The sequence below is a fragment of the Dendrobates tinctorius genome, unplaced genomic scaffold, assembly GCF_039654945.1.
Source record: "Dendrobates tinctorius isolate UK_male_01 unplaced genomic scaffold, ASM3965494v1 ptg000050l, whole genome shotgun sequence".
NCBI lineage: Eukaryota > Metazoa > Chordata > Amphibia > Anura > Dendrobatidae > Dendrobates > Dendrobates tinctorius.
In genome coordinates this window covers 490,822-508,477 of record NW_027361718.1, presented here as the reverse complement: position 1 = coordinate 508,477, position 17,656 = coordinate 490,822, and the positions used below count along the sequence as shown (strand labels likewise).

Below are 17,656 nucleotides of genomic sequence, written 5' to 3'. Positions count from 1 at the left end.
TACAATTTCCATACAAATTTCATATATATCTGTATACTGGTGGACGAAGACTGCGGAGAAGGGAAAGTGTGCAATTGGTTAATTAATTAGCTAATAGATAGAGAGATAGATAATAGATCAATTTATATATATATGTTTGTTTCCTATATATATATATATATATATATAATTCGTTTCATATATATGTTTTATATATATATATTTGTAAAGACATATGGGAATATACATTAGTGCAAGGATCACTTAATAATTCAGTCCAAAGTATGATTACAACAGGAACCACCTTAAATAAATACAAGAGGCCTAGGCTTCATACATGTCATTTGCAAGGATAGTAATTATCATTATCCATATAGTTTCTATTAAATTCCCCAGGAAAAGCTCACCCAGTATGAAGGAGGAGATCCGCGGTGATCGCTGCTTTGTGGCATGTTCCTGGGGCGCAGAGTGCAGGGTCTGTGTGGAGGCTACATGTATGTGGCCGGCTATAGGGAGGCACAAATATTTAGCTATAATCCCTTCTATCTATATGACTAGCTCTGTGTACAGACAAACCCACAGCTCCGTGCTAGCGGAGGAGCATTCCCTTGTTTTCCTAAGGCCCAATTTATTGACCATCGCTGAGACGATCTGCGAAATCTGTGAGGATCAAACACGTGAAATCAACTTTACTCTGTGTCATATCTCACCCAGCGATCGTCTGCTGGAGGATAATGTGTGCGGCGGCGGGGCCGGGAGCAGCACTGGGGACCGAGCCGCCCTGTGCGGCGGAGCCGGGAGCAGCACTGGGGACCGAGCCGCCCTGTGCGGCGGGGCCGGGAGCAGCACTGGGGACCGAGCCGCCCTGTGCGGCGGAGCCGGGAGCAGCACTGGGGACCGAGCCGCCCTGTGCGGCGGAGCCGGGAGCAGCACTGGGGACCGAGCCGCCCTGTGCGGCGGGGCCGGGAGCAGCACTGGGGACCGAGCCGCCCTGTGCGGCGGGGCCGGGAGCAGCACTGGGGACCGAGCCGCCCTGTGCGGCGGCGGGGCCGGGAGCAGCACTGGGGACCGAGCCGCCCTGTGCGGCGGGGCCGGGAGCAGCACTGGGGACCGAGCCGCCCTGTGCGGCGGGGCCGGGAGCAGCACTGGGGACCGAGCCGCCCTGTGCGGCGGGGCCGGGAGCAGCACTGGGGACCGAGCCGCCCTGTGCGGCGGCGGGGCCGGGAGCAGCACTGGGGACCGAGCCGCCCTGTGCGGCGGGGCCGGGAGCAGCACTGGGGACCGAGCCGCCCTGTGCGGCGGGGCCGGGAGCAGCACTGGGGACCGAGCCGCCCTGTGCGGCGGAGCCGGGAGCAGCACTGGGGACCGAGCCGCCCTGTGCGGCGGCGGGGCCGGGAGCAGCACTGGGGACCGAGCCGCCCTGTGCGGCGGGGCCGGGAGCAGCACTGGGGACCGAGCCGAGCGCAGGCAGCTTTCCTTTATTTTCCAGAGAAAAACCGGGATTTTCTTGGTTGCAGAAAAAAAAGGAAGAAAAACATCTGATGACCTGAGATCAGAGTCTGCCAACCGCGATCTGCGATTATTAGAAAGTCGCGACTATCGTCCAGATCATGCGCGGAATTCACCTGTCATTCCAATATCCCGCGCCTACTGCACCGGACGATGGCCTTCAATGCTATTTATCCAACACATGGATTATATATATGTATATAGCATTATGTCATTATATGCTGTCTTAGGACGCTCAGTGCCGAATTTGTTGTGTATTTCTTCCTTCCTAAATGCTAAATAGTCTGAATGTATATATATATATAAAGTATATATATATACACATATATAATTAGACCTTAGTATATATATATATATATATATATATATATATATATGTGTGTGTGTATATATACATATCTGTATGTATTAATAGATATTTACATGCATGTTAAGTATACCTATTTATCTATATATCTATGTCTCCTAGATAGTCTGATTTCTTCTTATCCATGTAAATATATATACTGTGTATATATACACATGTATATCAAGTATATTCTGTCTATTTATCTATCTATGTATCTGTCTATCTATTATCTATCTATCTGTTATCTAAATATCTATTTCTCCTTGATTATCTGATTATTTTTTATCCATGTAATAACCCTATCGTGATGCTGCATTTGTAACATATGGTCAATCATCTGTTTATAATGTGTCTCTAAATATAATGCACATATATATATATATATATTGCCTTTTATACATATATAACATATACTGCATTTGTGCCTTTTGTAGTGTATGTACCATTTACTTTTGCAGCATGTGGTACATGCTATACGTGTGTATATCTGTGTGTGTATTGTGTAGCATGTAATACATAGTATTTATTGCTTATATGTGCAAAGATTTAACCTGTTTGTTAGAAGGGAATTATAAGATGATGTATAGATAAATAGGTAGATATGTGTTTTGCATTTCACATGTGCGTAAACTGTACTTTTCACCTGCCATTATGTCTTAATTTTTTAGGTGTAAATAGAATAATACTTTGATTACTGTGATTTCCTACTGATTATTTACTAAATATGTTGCATTGATTTCCTCATAGGTAATATAATAGATAGATAGATAATAGATACTGTAGATAGATATAGGATAGATGATGGATAGATACATAGATGATAGATAGATAGATAGATAGATAGATAGATAGATAATAGATAGTGTAGATAGATAGATAGATAGATAGATAGTGGATAGATAGATAATAGATAGTGTAGATAGATAAAGGATAGATGATAGATAGATATATAGATAATAGATACTGTAGATAGATAGATAGATAGATAGATAGTGGATAGATAGATAGATAATAGATAGATAATAGATAGATAGATAATAGATAGATAGATAATATATACTGTAGATAGATATAGGATAGATGATAGATAGATTGATGATAGATGGATAGATAATAGATGATAGATAGATAGATAATAGATAGATAGTGGATAGATAGATAGATAATAGATAGATAATAGATAGATAGATAATAGATAGATAGATAATATATACTGTAGATAGATATAGGATAGATGATAGATAGATTGATGATAGATGGATAGATAATAGATGATAGATAGATAGATAATAGATAGATAGTGGATAGATAGATAGATAGATAGATAGATAATAGATAGATCTGAATGTGCATGTACAGTAGGAATGAGGAGGGCTGCATGATCACATTGCCTCTCACATGAGTGTGTATACAGTATACATATACACTGGTGTAATATGTGGGAGTATTCTGCACATATTCTCTTTTCCAGATGAACCTCTGACTGTAGCACAGTGTACTGTTGCCCTGACCTCCTCACTGACGTGGGGCTTGGCTGTGTCTGGCATACACTGCTTGGCACTACTGACTTCCTTTGTAGAAGTGGTAGCTAATAAGTTTTGGTTTGAAAGTAATCAATGAGAGATAGAACCGAATCTTGTGACCCCATGGCAGACATGACTGTGCCCGGGAGCCTCTCCCCTCTGGACTGGTCAGGCACATTAAATCTTAATGAATCTATTCAAATGACTTTCTTTGGGGTGTACGGCAGGTGCAGAATAGGGGTCATGGAAGAACCTCACGCCTAGGTGTGCGCTGATTATTCAAATGGGCTGTTGAGGACTTTGGGATTGGAGGCTCCTCCAGAGCTGCATGCTATATCACCCAGCAGCAGCAACGTCACCACAGCACTGTTATCATCATCATCATCATCATTATTATCCCCACCACCATTGTGAAGGCCAGCAGCAGCCCTTCTCCCCACTCTTTCCTCCAGCAGCCTGAGCTGTCCTCCCTGCACTCTCCAGCCCAGGAGCCACTGCTCAGATCTGCAGAAGCTCAGCCCAAGCTGCAGCTCTCTCCTTCCCCCTCCTAGTTCAGAGAGGGAGAGGGAGTGCTGGGGAGGGAGGGCTCCTCTCTCTCTACCTCTCTCTCTCCTTTTTGTTGCTATCACTGTTGTTGGTTGCTGCTGTTAAATTTTAAACTGCCATGCACTCAGCTTCCAGTATGCTAGGAGCTGTGAAAATGGAAGGACATGAGCATTCAGACTGGAGCAGCTACTACACAGAACCGGAGGTAACCAGCTATCTCTCTACTTTCTGTCATTCTCTCTCTTTATAGCACACTGTTAGCCTTGGGATAATATTAACTTTGTGATCAAATATTGACTTGCGGCGCCTCCAAATCCTCTTCGATGACTGAGCCACACACTATCCCAACAACGTTATGTTTGGCCTGGGGTGGGGTGGGGGGAACACTTGGGGGGAGAGAGAAAGTAAAAAAAAAAAGTTCTTATAGTAAATATAACAACTAATCAAACTTTCTGGAGAGTCATCTTGTGACATTTTCATCTGATTATGAAGAAGTAGGTCACCACTCACAATACAGTGCAATTGGTTGACCAGTATTTGGGTTCACTTCTAGGAATCATATTTGGTTTCAAGGTTGGGTCACACAAGCTGCACCTGACCAGTCCTCTCCTCTGCCATGCAATATAACAGCAGTGACTGGAGAGAGATAACAGCGCAAAGGCACAGAAGGAGCCATCAAGTCATTATTATTTGTCGGATTTTGTAGCTTCCCAGCTAAATTAACAATTGTGTACTTGTTAAAGATTAAGTTATTGAGTGGGAGGGGTATTTTACCAAATATTTGGTGCCAAAGTTTACTATTGTAGGTTTGCTCATGTCTGATGAAGAGAAGAATTAGTATTTACTTTTGTTTTAAATATAATAGAACAACACACAGCAAATATCATGTACAGACATACATATGTGTGTGTTTATTTATATATTTATATACATACACACTTATATACACGTACATGTAATATATGTGTATATATATTTATACATACGTGAGCATATAGAGCATATATATATATATATTACACAAGGACACGCATATTTATATATACATATATAGAGATATACATATATGGTATATGTACTTATGTGCATATGTGTATGCATATAAAATATATATTTATAAATATATATGTTACCCAATATGTATATATATATATATATATATAGATAATGTGTTATCTGTATGCGTGTGTATGTATTTATATATTCAAATTATACACATATATAAATATATATATACATACACACTCATACATATACCGTATGTGTAGATCTCTCTTTATATATATATATATGTGTGTGTGTGTTTGTGTGTATTTATGCATGTATATAAATTACGCATATATATGTACATATATATATTTATGCACTGTATATATATATATATATATATATATATATAATGTACCTATCTCATTTAATTGCAATCAGTAACTGTGCCCTATCCATTTTCCAGGCTTACTCCTCAGTGAGTAACATGAATGCCGGACTGAGCATGAACACGATGAACACCTACATGAGTATGTCAGCCATGAGCACCACGGCTAACATGACAGCAAGTTCCATGAACATGTCGTATGTGAACACTGGAATGAGCCCTTCTCTCACTGGCATGTCTCCTGGCACTGGTGCTATGGCTGGCATGGGTTCCGGAGTGGCGAGTATGGCTACTCACCTGAGCCCCAGCATGAGCCCCATGAGCGCCCAGGCATCATCCATGAACGCACTGGCACCTTATACCAACATCAATTCAATGAGCCCTATATATGGACAGTCTAATATTAACAGATCCAGGGATCCTAAAACTTACCGGAGGAGCTACACCCATGCCAAGCCTCCATACTCTTATATATCCCTCATCACTATGGCCATCCAACAGTCTCCCAACAAGATGCTGACCTTGAGTGAGATCTACCAGTGGATCATGGACCTATTCCCCTTCTACAGACAGAATCAGCAGCGTTGGCAGAACTCAATCCGCCATTCTTTGTCATTTAATGACTGCTTCCTGAAAGTCCCGAGGTCTCCAGATAAACCTGGCAAGGGCTCTTTTTGGACTCTCCACCCGGATTCTGGGAACATGTTTGAGAATGGCTGCTACCTGAGACGCCAGAAGCGCTTCAAGTGCGAGAAGAAGCACAACCCCAGAGACAGTGGTGGGAAGAAACTCTCTGAGGGGGCGTCTAGTGTGGGGTCTGCTGCTACCAACAGCAGCTCCGAAAGTTCTGGAGGCAATGAATCTCCTCATTCCAGTTCATCCCCATGCCAGGAACAGAAGAGGACCCTTGTAGACATGAAGTCAAACCAAGGTCTGAGCCCAGATCATACAACATCTCCTGTATCCCAAGCCCAACACCTACTCTCCCAGCACCACTCTGTGTTGTCCCATGACGCCCAGAACCACCTCAAACCAGAACACCACTATTCTTTCAACCACCCTTTCTCCATCAACAACCTAATGTCCTCTGAACAACAACACCACCACCACCACCATCACCACAGTCACCACCACCATAAAATGGACTTGAAAGCATATGAACAGGTGATGCATTATTCAGGATATGGTTCCCCAATGGCAGGTAGTTTAGCAATGAGCTCAGTAACGAACAAAACTGGCTTAGAGTCTTCACCCCTTTCCAGTGACACCTCATACTATCAAGGTGTGTATTCCAGACCCATAATGAACTCTTCCTAATTCTAGACAACAGGCATAATGGACTTGCTTACAATGACTGTATAAATCCATGTACAACAATAGTAGGTGTTCCCTGCCCCTTTCCTTCAGCTGTACAGTTTGTTTTGACCCCCTTTTTAGCTGTCAGGTTTGCTGAATTACGTTTGAATACAATTTGTGTTCCCACTTTGTTGAAGGGGGTATATTTTTTTGTGAATGTGGTGGATCCTTACATGCTCTGTAGTTTCTACAAAAGGACCAAAAGTCTGTAAAAATTTTCCCATGTAAAAAAAAGGAAATGTTGTAATTCACAAAGTTTAATGTTTTTTTTTTTCTAAGTAAAATGCTTGAAAAGGCTTAATTTATGGTTTCTGTACACTTTATTTATGACTATGTATTCTGGCCTGTCCAAGTCAGATTTTAACAATCTCTATTAAAATCGTATTGCCATTTCTTTCTGGATTTTTATTTTTGAGCTCAAACGACAAATGAGGTGTAAAGGACAATTATATTCATCAGTAGACAAATACTTCTGACAATTGCTATAACATTAAGCAGATGTTATATTCATCCTTCATAATCACTTTGATTATAGTTTAGGAAATAGTATGCCCTGTATTTGGGATCTGACAATGGTTTCCCAGAAGAGAACCTATCTATCTTCTATCTATCTATTTTTAGCTATCTATATACATTGTGTGTGTGCGTATAATATACTATATATAATATATATATGACATATGTGTATATAAATATATTTGTGCATATATAAACATGAACACACATAGGTATATATACATAGTTATATAACAAAACGTATAAAAAATATTTTATATACCATGACAATCCCTCTTGATCTAAACACTCATTGTTTAATATGCCAATACTGTTCTAGAATGTAGAATGTATTCTGGCCACCATAGGATCCTTAGCCAACCCCGATTGATCAACAAAGGAAATAAGGAGAATGTTTAATGAAACAATAACAGTAATTATATATATATATATATATATATATATAGATAGATACGTGTGTATATTAATGAATATAAACATGTTTCTTAAGAGGAATAAACTCCTGGTATCACCTCTGTAAGCAGTTTTGTGGGAGAGTGTGATATGTAGACATCAAGGACACAGAATTTCTTGGTTACAAAAGAAAGTAAATTGTCTGAAATCTGTCGGTATACATTTATTTTCCATCAACCATCTCTTTAGCTCCGTTAGTTTACAGTTTATAGCCATCTTATTCCTCTTGTTCTTGTCTTTCAATTAACCATATGTTTTATTTTATTTTTTTGTTTTATTTTGACTTTGCAGTGAACAAGATCCTATTTTCTCTATAATCGCTTTTCCTTCTTTGCCTTTCTGCAATTTATCTATTGTATGGTAATATAGACCCTTTAGAGTATATTGAGTAGTAGATATATTATTTTAATAGATAATACATTAGGCTGCCTAATCAGCCATCTTTCTTATTCTATTCATATTTATTTCATACTCAATTGATCTTATCTATCTATTATCTATCTATCTATCTCTATCTTTTTATACCTATCTATTATCTATCTATCTATCTATCTACAGTATCTAACTATCTACCTACCTGTCTATCTATCTATCTATCTACAGTATCTATCTATTATCTATCTATCTATCTATATCTTTTTATACCTATCTATTATCTATCTATTATCTACCTATCTCTATTTATTTCTCTCTATCTATTTACCATCTTTCTATATATCCATCTTTCTTATTCTAGTCATACTTCTGCCATATTAAATTGGTCTGTCTGTCTATCTATCATTATCTATTTATTATCTATCTTTCTATCTATTATCTATCTATCTATCTATCTCTATCGCTCTCTCTATCTATCTATCTATCAATCATTATCTATTTATTATCTATCTTTCTATCTATTATCTATCTATCTCTCTCTATCTATCTATCTATCTATCCATCTTTCTTATTCTAGTCATACTTCTGCCATATTAAATTGGTCTGTCTATCTATCTATCAATCATTATCTATTTATTATCTATCTTTCTATCTATTATCTATCTATCTATCTATCTATATATCTATCTATCTCTCTCTATCTATCTATCCATCTTTCTCTATATCCATCTATCGTCTACATTGTTCTCTACTTTCCATGTGACAGTGTGTAGCAGTAATTTCTATGTAAATGAGTATCTTCTGCAGAGTATACACACAGTGTGCCCCCCAGTAGGGTCCATCCAGCTGTAATCAATGGTGGGGGGCCAGGAGCTGCCCCCTGTGACTTGGTCCCTGCTCCTCTCAGCCTGGGTGAGTCTGGACAGGAATGTTCCAGTTTGTACAGAGTTTTGAACTGTGACTACAACACTCAAATTCCCATCACAAATGACAACTACACGTCTGCGGCAACCACAGATGAGCCCTAAGGAAATATGATTTCCAGCTCTTAAAACCCCTGACTTTTTCCCACGCGCCCAGGCAATGGCAGAGCAAGGCTAGGAGATCACATGGAATCCTCCCTCCCTGCACATTGTGTGGCTGGCAGGAGCCTCCAGCAGGCAGGGCACCAGGCTGCAAGGACACACACGATGAATAGGGAGCATGAAATGTGTTTCATTAGCACATAAAAGCTTCCTGCGGAGAGAGAGAATGGAGCCAGGAATGGGGCTGATTTGGGAACAATGCCCCATGAATGTGATGCTATAACCTGCTATGTTCCTATCACTCGCCCATTGTGAACTTGCTCGTTTTAAACCACTTAGTGTCTCTCACTTGACTGATCCTAACAGATAACATGTAGTTCTGTCCCCCCATACACAGAAAAGGATGTCACAGCCATGTCAGCCCTGCCACCCTGTGGCTCTTCTGCAGTCTGCCACCCAGGGGTCTGGGCTTGGGGGTTTTGTACTCAGGGAGGGTGGGGTGGGGGGTGACACAAGACACTACTACATTTATTTTCCAAGTGCTTACTGGTTTAAGCATCCGTGATCTGTGAATAAACAGAGACAGTAAACACAAATTCGTAGATCCAAATTCCAGGAGGGTAAGCTTTCCTCCATGCGTCATTCTTCGCACACACTTCTGCATTTTGCTCTTTTTTTTTCATCATTAGCTTGAAGTGTATTCTACAAAGCTGATCAATATCTTGGTAAAATATTCATTTTTTGTCTGTAAACTAGTAGGCAGCAGAAATCTTTGCTTTGTGCTAAAGTCAACAAAAAGCAGCCGCTGCTCTCCAATAAATGAAGGAGGGAGAAGCCCTAAGTCCAGGCAGCTGAAGCTCGCCTCTGGTGGAGAAGCCCTAAGTCCAGGCAGCTGAAGCTCTCCTCTGGTGGAGAAGCCATAAGTCCAGGCAGCTGAAGCTCGCCTCTGGTGGAGAAGCCATAAGTCCAGGCAGCTGAAGCTCGCCTCTGGTGGAGAAGCCCTAAGTCCAGGCAGCTGAAGCTCTCCTCTGGTGGAGAAGCCCTAAGTCCAGGCAGCTGAAGCTCGCCTCTGGTGGAGAAGCCCTAAGTCCAGGCAGCTGAAGCTCTCCTCTGGTGGAGAAGCCCTAAGTCCAGGCAGCTGAAGCTCTCCTCTGGTGGAGAAGCCATAAGTCCAGGCAGCTGAAGCTCTCCTCTGGTGGAGAAGCCATAAGTCCAGGCAGATGAAGTTCTCCTCTGGTGGAGAAGCCATAAGTCTAGGCAGCTGAAGTTCTCGTCTGGTGGAGAAGCCATAAGTCTAGGCAGCTGAAGCTCTCGTCTGGTGGAGAAGCCATAAGTGCAGGCAGCTGAAACTCTCCTCTGGTGGAGCTGCCATAAGTGCAGGCAGCTGAAGCTCTCCTCTGGTGGAGCAGTCACCAGCAGCTACTAGGCAGCGACCAGGTAGGGGATCCTCTTCCCAGCCCAGGCACTTGCTTGTTGGAAGCCCCATGCCAAGCAGAACTTCACAGACGTTTCAAGTCCAAGGTCTTTTTTTTTTTTTTTTTTTTTTTTTTTTGGGGGGGGGGGGGGGGGATATATAAAATCTTTTCTAGAAATGTCTAGAATATAATTTGGCAGCTTGCACCTGTCTTTGCCTATTCTAGATATATATTTTAGGCTTTTAAAATGACCAGATTTTGCTATTAATTGGCATTTGCAAAATTTGACTCCAAAGTTGAATGTATTATTTCTTCTTCTTATTATTATTTGTGGTTGCTATTAGTATTGTTTATTAGAAAAAATATTTTTTCTTATATCATATTTTGCTTTAACTGGTGTTATTATTTTAGTATATGAAAAGCTTAGTTATTAAATTTCAAATACTGCATAAAAAAATAGAAACATTTAAAGGGAATCTAATTATATATTTTTATTAGATTATGTAATGCTATTATTTTGGCATTTTATATAAGTAAAATACTGATACATGCAATCTTAGCAATATTTTTATGTTTCAATTCAGATGAATAATACAAATAATAATAGGAATAATAATAATAATTTTAGTAATACTAATAGTAATAATAATAACAACACTTTTAGCATTGTTGTTATTAATAATAATAATAATAATAATAATAATAATAATAATAATAATAATGCTACATTTTAAAATTGACAAATAACTTAATTTTAAATATACTTCTTTAGCACAAGTAAATCCAGGTAGTAATATTCTTGCTCACAATAAAAATATTATTAATATTAATTTGTAACTTCTGCTACTACAACTGTTATTGATTTTACTAATATTATTATTATTCATAGCCAGTAAAAAAAAAAAATCTTTGAATAAAATGAAAATGATAATTAAATAAAAAAAATGACAAATTATATTACGTAACATTTATACTCTAGGATAGCTTTGCTGGATGCTCAACTAGATACAGGTGGTAATTTCTTTTTAATGATTTTATTGCACTTCTAATACATAATATAATATTAGCTCCTCTAAAACGGCACCTGGTAAATGGAAAACAGGTAGACAGCAAACTGATTATGATAGAAATGAATAAATAAACAAAAATTAAATCAAATAATTGTAATAAGTGTATTGTATGTAGTCAAGGCTAACTCATATGATGATTAGGTGACTTTAGATAACAACATTTCCATGTTTTTTTCTAAAAATTATAATAAAAATACCTAATCATCTATCTATCTATCTATCTATCTATCTATCTATCTATCTATCTATCTTCACAATGTATCCATTTGTAGTATTTTTCCAATTTTATTGTATTAATTCCATTATCCCTTCCCCCAGTTCTTATATAATACCTGTCTTTTCCCCTGACTGGTATGACAAGTTATATTTCCAGTACAAGATAGAATTTGTACAGGACACACAGAAAGGCTAATCGTTTATAAATAATTAATATCTTCCCATTTCACTAGTAATGCAGGTCTTTGGATTTGTCAATTACTTGTCCTTAAATGAGTGTATACCCACGTACTTCATTTCCAATCCTTTGATAGAGGAGTAACCTCAGCAGAGGCCACTCAATGCAGCCTGAGATGGGAATGGCCTTTTCATAGCTCAGGTTCAGAATAGGCACTTTCCTAATACAATGGTGCTTTCCAAGGCAAGGCTGGCCTGTAGAGGTATGGCTCAAAATTAGTTATTTCAACCTGTGATCTATATCATATGGTGGGTTAGAGATGGGATATCCTTAGCAGATTCCACCAAATATTCTTTACAAGTTTAAATGATCACTGAAATGATGTAATGGGGACACATAATGAGAATTCAGTATCAACACTACCTTTTTAATAAAACATTAGTTCTTGTTGCCAAAATAGTGGCACAGGCAACACATTTTTTCAAGCTCTTCTTGAATGGTCCTTAGATTGAAATTATACACTTGATTTATAAATATTCAAATACGTGAATATTGTTTTTTGTTTTTTTGTGTGTGAGTATTTCATTTTATGATACAGTGATATAAAATGTACTTGCTTAGACAACTCTCCATAAAAAGTAAAATAATAAAAAATGGGAAAAAAATAATAGTAATAAATAATAAAAAAAAAAGACCTGAAACATGACTGGTGTTGGTGAATAAAGGAACCTTACTTTTTTACTATTTTGGATATGCTGCCTCCTTTCTGGGATTTTTATATCTTTGACAGACAGCTTTGCCAGTTTCCATTTAGGCAGTGCTGCTGTATGTAAGTGTGTGTATGTATGTATGTATGTATGTATGTGTATATATATATATATATATATATATATATATATACATACATACACGAAAAAAAGTGCAAAATGGGTCTCATAAAAAATGGCATATATATAAATATATATATATATATATATCAGAAACAGAATATTCCTGAAATGTGCTATGACTATTACTAAATGATTTAGTGAAAAAAGACAAGACAAGTAAATATTTACATCCAGATGGTATGTCAATGAAATGGGGTATATATTTATATATATATATACACATATGTACAGTATATATAATAAAAACTACAAAAATTTAGTTTCTTATTTTAGAACAGAAAAAGTTGCCAGTATGGGCTGTTAAATAGCACTATTTCTTCACCTTCCAATTGGTGTGCTGCCTCCAATTTTTTTTAATTATATCGAAGGGTTTGGTCTATGCCTGGGAGGCTTGACACCCTAATTTCATATACTGTTGCTGTTTCAATTTTTTATATATATATATATATATATATATATCTCAAAAAAATAAAGGGATCACTAAAATACCACATCCTATGTTTAAGTGTTCCCCTTATTTTTTTGAGCAATATATATATATATATATATATATATATATATATATATATATATATATAGCCAATAAATGGCGACATCGCTCCAATATCAAGTGATAAGAAAATGGATTTTAATCTGCTCTTGAAATTTTGAGCCAAAAAGTCTCTCCATCTGACTTTGTAGTGCTGCCCACATTTTCTTGATTTGCATACATGAGGTTTCTGCGATAACCTTGGGACTTTGCATCCATTTCTGCATGAAAAGTGCTGCTTTTATTTCTCTCTATATATTTTGCACATTTATGGTCTGTGTTTTCCAATGCACTTGCCACATTTGGAGGCTGTTTGATATCGGATACAAGGGCCCCATTTACCTTACTAATTGTCGGCCATCAATCATGCAAAGCATCCACAATCTTAGCTTTCATTTATGTAATGCTCTTGCGCCCCAAAATGGTGATATTTATGACACGTTAAGTAATTTGACGTTGCCCTCTATGCACAGAGCCGAGGCCTTGTGCTCCTTCTCTTGTCCATGTCTAGGAGAAAATGTCTGATTAATGTGGAGGATTTCATAAGTCTCGCATTGTGTGTTTTTGAATCCGTCACCCCAACCGTTTTCATACAGTATTGGAATCGTGTAATCCCCCAGATCATTTTCAAAGCCCCCTTTATGTCTTTAGAGCAGGCTTTAATTGATTATGCTAAAAAATGTGATTTTTTTTTTTTTTTTTTTTTTTTTTTTTTTGTCAGCCAAACTAATACCTTCAAACGCTGAATTCATTTTGATTCATCTAATTCACAGAGGATTTGTGCCTACAGATAATTTGTGGCTCCTTTACATCTGAGAAAGGGTTTTGGCCTTAGGCTCCCTATATCCAAAACTGGATTGCAATGTGGAAGGTTGCTCTTATCAGTCAAAGGCGAGAAGCCACTTCTCTATTTCAGAGAAATCAGACGGATCTCACACAAAAAAATGGTTTCAAATGTCAGCTGAGCCAGAAATGCCTTTGGTTAAGTCTCAACTACATCACAGGCCGGAGCTATTCCGTTGTCATGGGAACAAGGACAACTATGGTCGTCTCTACAGCTTGTTGATCTTTCTCACTTTTGTAACTTGATTTAATTACATCTCTTTCCAGTCACTAGTTTTGCATAAATCAGCAAGTAAAACCAAGAAACACTTTTCTAACTTTTTTTTTTTTGCAAAATTGTGTAGATTGTTTGGATTAAAGAGACTGGATAAGTTTTTCCACCTTTTTTTTTCTACCTCTTAAACTTGTGGACAAACTTTTTTCTTTTTCTTTTCTATCCCTTGACTGTCTATAATTTATTCCATTTTCTTTTACTCCTTTTTTTTAATATGTCTTCTCTCCCCTCTCCCCCGCTCTTCCTCTACGAGGAGGCGAGGGATGCCCTGATGATGAGCTGACTTATCAGGAGCTGTTTGGGGAAAAAAACGTTGTGTTCCCTTTGATGAATGAAAACGATAGAAGTGTGATTCATAATGGTTCACACTGTAGAGACTTAGTAGATAAAAATGTTTTAGGCCGGGGTCAAACTTGCGAGTGCAATGCGAGAAACTCACATGAGTCTCTCGCTTCAATAACCGGCACTGCCGCCGGCACTCGGGATCGGATTGTGCTGATGCATGTATTTATATGCAGCTGAACGCTCCGGTCCTGAGTGACGTGTATTGAAGCGAGAAACTCGCGCGAGTTTCTCGCATTGCACTCGCAAGTCTGACCCTGGCCTTAGACTGGGTTTCCATACATCAGTCTTGTCTGGTTGTTCGTTGTCTATTGACTGAGCAGAAAATGCTCCATACAACAGTTTTTGATACGGGTCTCTCCATTGGGTCCTCTCAATGATCCAGTGATCGTGGCTCTGGAACTCCAAGAATGGGTCTCTGTAGCAGTGTCTTGAATAAAATGGTGGTGCACAGCCTTAAATCCTGGGATTGACTGACAGCAGGCTCAGCATTGAGGCTGGCTGTCAGTCAGTGCCAGGGATACAGTTACAGCAACAGCTCTTTATAAACAGAGTGGTGACTGAATCTGTGCCAATGTCACCCCTGTGACTAGAATCTGAACGTTGCTGGGGGGAATAAGGTTTATTTCCTCCTGGCAGTGGGGCTTTCAGTGCAAGCGCCGCATGATGTTGGAACACTATTAACCTGCAGATTAACCTCGTATGTGCAGGTTGATTGCATTATTGTGCATGACAGGTTCCCTTTAAGCAGTTGCACAGCATTATCAGTTCCATCTAATCTATTTATTTGGAAGGAATTCTAACTCATATTATTCCATGTTTTTGACATGTTTTATAAATGAATTGAATCCACAAATTTCTAGGCCATGAAAAATGTTCTGCTTGTTCTCTCAGTAATCCTATTGAAAACACTACAATCATTGTCTCTTCAGCCTAAAATTATTTCATACGGTCAACAATGAGTTGCATTTAACTGTATTGTAGAGTTTTGTATTTGGTTCCTGATGATTTTGATACGATTTGCATACAAGCAAATACCGTGGTCTGAGGCCTAGTACTGGGGAAAATGTGAATGTGAAAGCTGGTTGGACTTTTTCTGTCCTTTTTTTGATGAGTGAATCAGTATAGCAAGTGGCTGTGCAGAGTGAAGAGATGACTGCTGTGTGCACATGCGCTCACTCCTGTAGTCTCACTGTGTGCGCATGTGCGCACTTCTATAGAATCATTGCGTGAGCATGCACTCACTCCAGTAGTCTCACTGCATGCGCTCACTCCTGTAGTCTCACTGTGTGCGCATGTGCGCACTTCTGTAGTCTCACTGTGTGCGCATGTGCCAGAGGTTTCTGTTCAGTGAGCACTCTCTCTGAGCAAGCAAATTACAGGAAGGTGGTGGGGCATGCTAATTGAGGGAGTGAAACAGTGCTCTAAGTATTCTGCCATGTCAAGGGTGCACATTTTTTGCATATTTTGGGGTGGCGGATTCTTTAATGCCATGAAGAGTACTCAAAAACATAACCTCATAATATACAATATACACATATTTACATATAAAATGAAGCGATGGGGCAGGTGACCAAAAATGTATATGAAATTTAAATATAAGGATAGACCAGAAAAACATATAAAAATTAAAGAGAGATAATAATGGTCATAAGCCCATAACTGTGAGATATACATCAAAGTTTTATTAGTTGAAACAGTAAAAATAGGAAAATGAGCACAACAGTGAAGAAAGGAGGAACAAACACAGCAGGAAAGGACATAACACAATACATTAAAGGTACTGTAAGTATGAGAACAGTTTGGTACATACAAAACACATATATAACTAATAGAATGGTAAATGTAGCAAGGCACAAACCCATCAAACAGTCCTATCGTGCTGGAATGGCGCCAACCTCGACATGCGTTTCTGTGATGTGCCTTCGTATGGGGGTCGCCTCTTTCTTCACTGTTCTGCTCATTTTCCTGTTACTACTTTTTAAACTAATAAAGTTGTTATATATATTTCACACTTACAGGCTTATGACCGTTATTCTACTGCTCCTCCTTTTTCTTAACAGAAATGGTGTTCCTCGTTGCAGTCATCCTTTAGATGAGTCCTTTAACCTCCCTAACAAATATTTCTTTCATAATTAGAATTTGCCAAGTAATGGTCCGCATTTATCCAAGCTATTTCTAAATTTTTTGAAACTTCATCTTCTGGTCTCTCCTTTAGTTCTTTTTTATCCAGCTTTGCATTTTTGTCTATTTCAGGTTATAATTTTGGTCATTTTATTATGCACTCAGCTATAGTGTGAGCTTTTTAATAATAATAATAATAATAATAATAATAATAATAAATTTTATTTCTATAGCGCCAACATATTCCGCAGCACTTTACATTTCAGAGGGGATTTGTACAGACAATAGACATTACAGCATAACAATAATCACATAGATTATAGCAAATACCAAGAGGAATGAGGGCCCTGCTTGCAAGCTTACAGTCTATGAGGAAAGAGGTAGCCACGAAAGGTGGGTGGTAACAGTTGCCCTGATTGTATGGACCAGCCATAATGTTAAGTGTGATTCAGTACAGACACAGAGGGTTAATGGATGCATAAAGCATGTGGGAACATGATGCGGGGAACCTGGTTATGATAAAACTTTTGACTGTGCCACACAGGGATAGTTAGGTTAATGTGTTGAGGCGATAGGCCAGTCTGAATAAATGCGTTTTCAGGGCACGCTTAAAATTGTGGGGATTGGGGACTAATCGTATTGACCTGGGGAGTGCATTCCAAAGAATTGGCGCAGCACGTGTAAAGTCTTGGAGATGGGAGTGGGAGGTTCTGATTATTGAGGATGCTAACCTCAGGTCACCAGCAGAACGGAGGGTGCGGGTAGGGTG

General features: G+C 38.8%; 1 protein-coding gene and 1 long non-coding RNA gene across 3 annotated transcripts in view; both read left to right on the top strand.

Moving 5' to 3' along the window:
* Positions 1-2,307: 2,307 nt before the first annotated feature.
* On the top strand, positions 2,308-7,031 carry FOXA2 (forkhead box A2). Its single transcript, XM_073576646.1, has 2 exons — positions 2,308-4,111; positions 5,360-7,031. Exons 1-2 carry the CDS (start codon positions 4,025-4,027, stop codon positions 6,596-6,598), a joined length of 1,326 nt encoding a protein of 441 aa, XP_073432747.1. The 5' UTR covers positions 2,308-4,024; the 3' UTR covers positions 6,599-7,031.
* A 2,257-nt stretch (positions 7,032-9,288) lies between these two features.
* Positions 9,289-17,656, top strand: part of LOC141091229 (uncharacterized) — a 58,948-nt gene continuing 50,580 nt past the window's right edge. Inside the window, exon 1 of one of the 2 annotated variants that reach the window (XR_012232464.1) lies at positions 9,289-10,527. This is a non-coding gene — a long non-coding RNA (uncharacterized lncRNA). The remainder of the gene's footprint in view (positions 10,528-17,656) is intronic. The other variant, XR_012232463.1, reaches the window with a different exon arrangement.

Excerpts from the sequence above, each read along its gene's own strand:
- FOXA2 (XM_073576646.1), top strand. The coding sequence starts at position 4,025 with ATGCACTCAGCTTCCAGTATGCTAGGAGCTGTGAAAATGGAAGGACAT. Across the intron at positions 4,112-5,359 it reads GCTACTACACAGAACCGGAG|GCTTACTCCTCAGTGAGTAA; the intron begins GTAACCAGCTAT and ends TCCATTTTCCAG.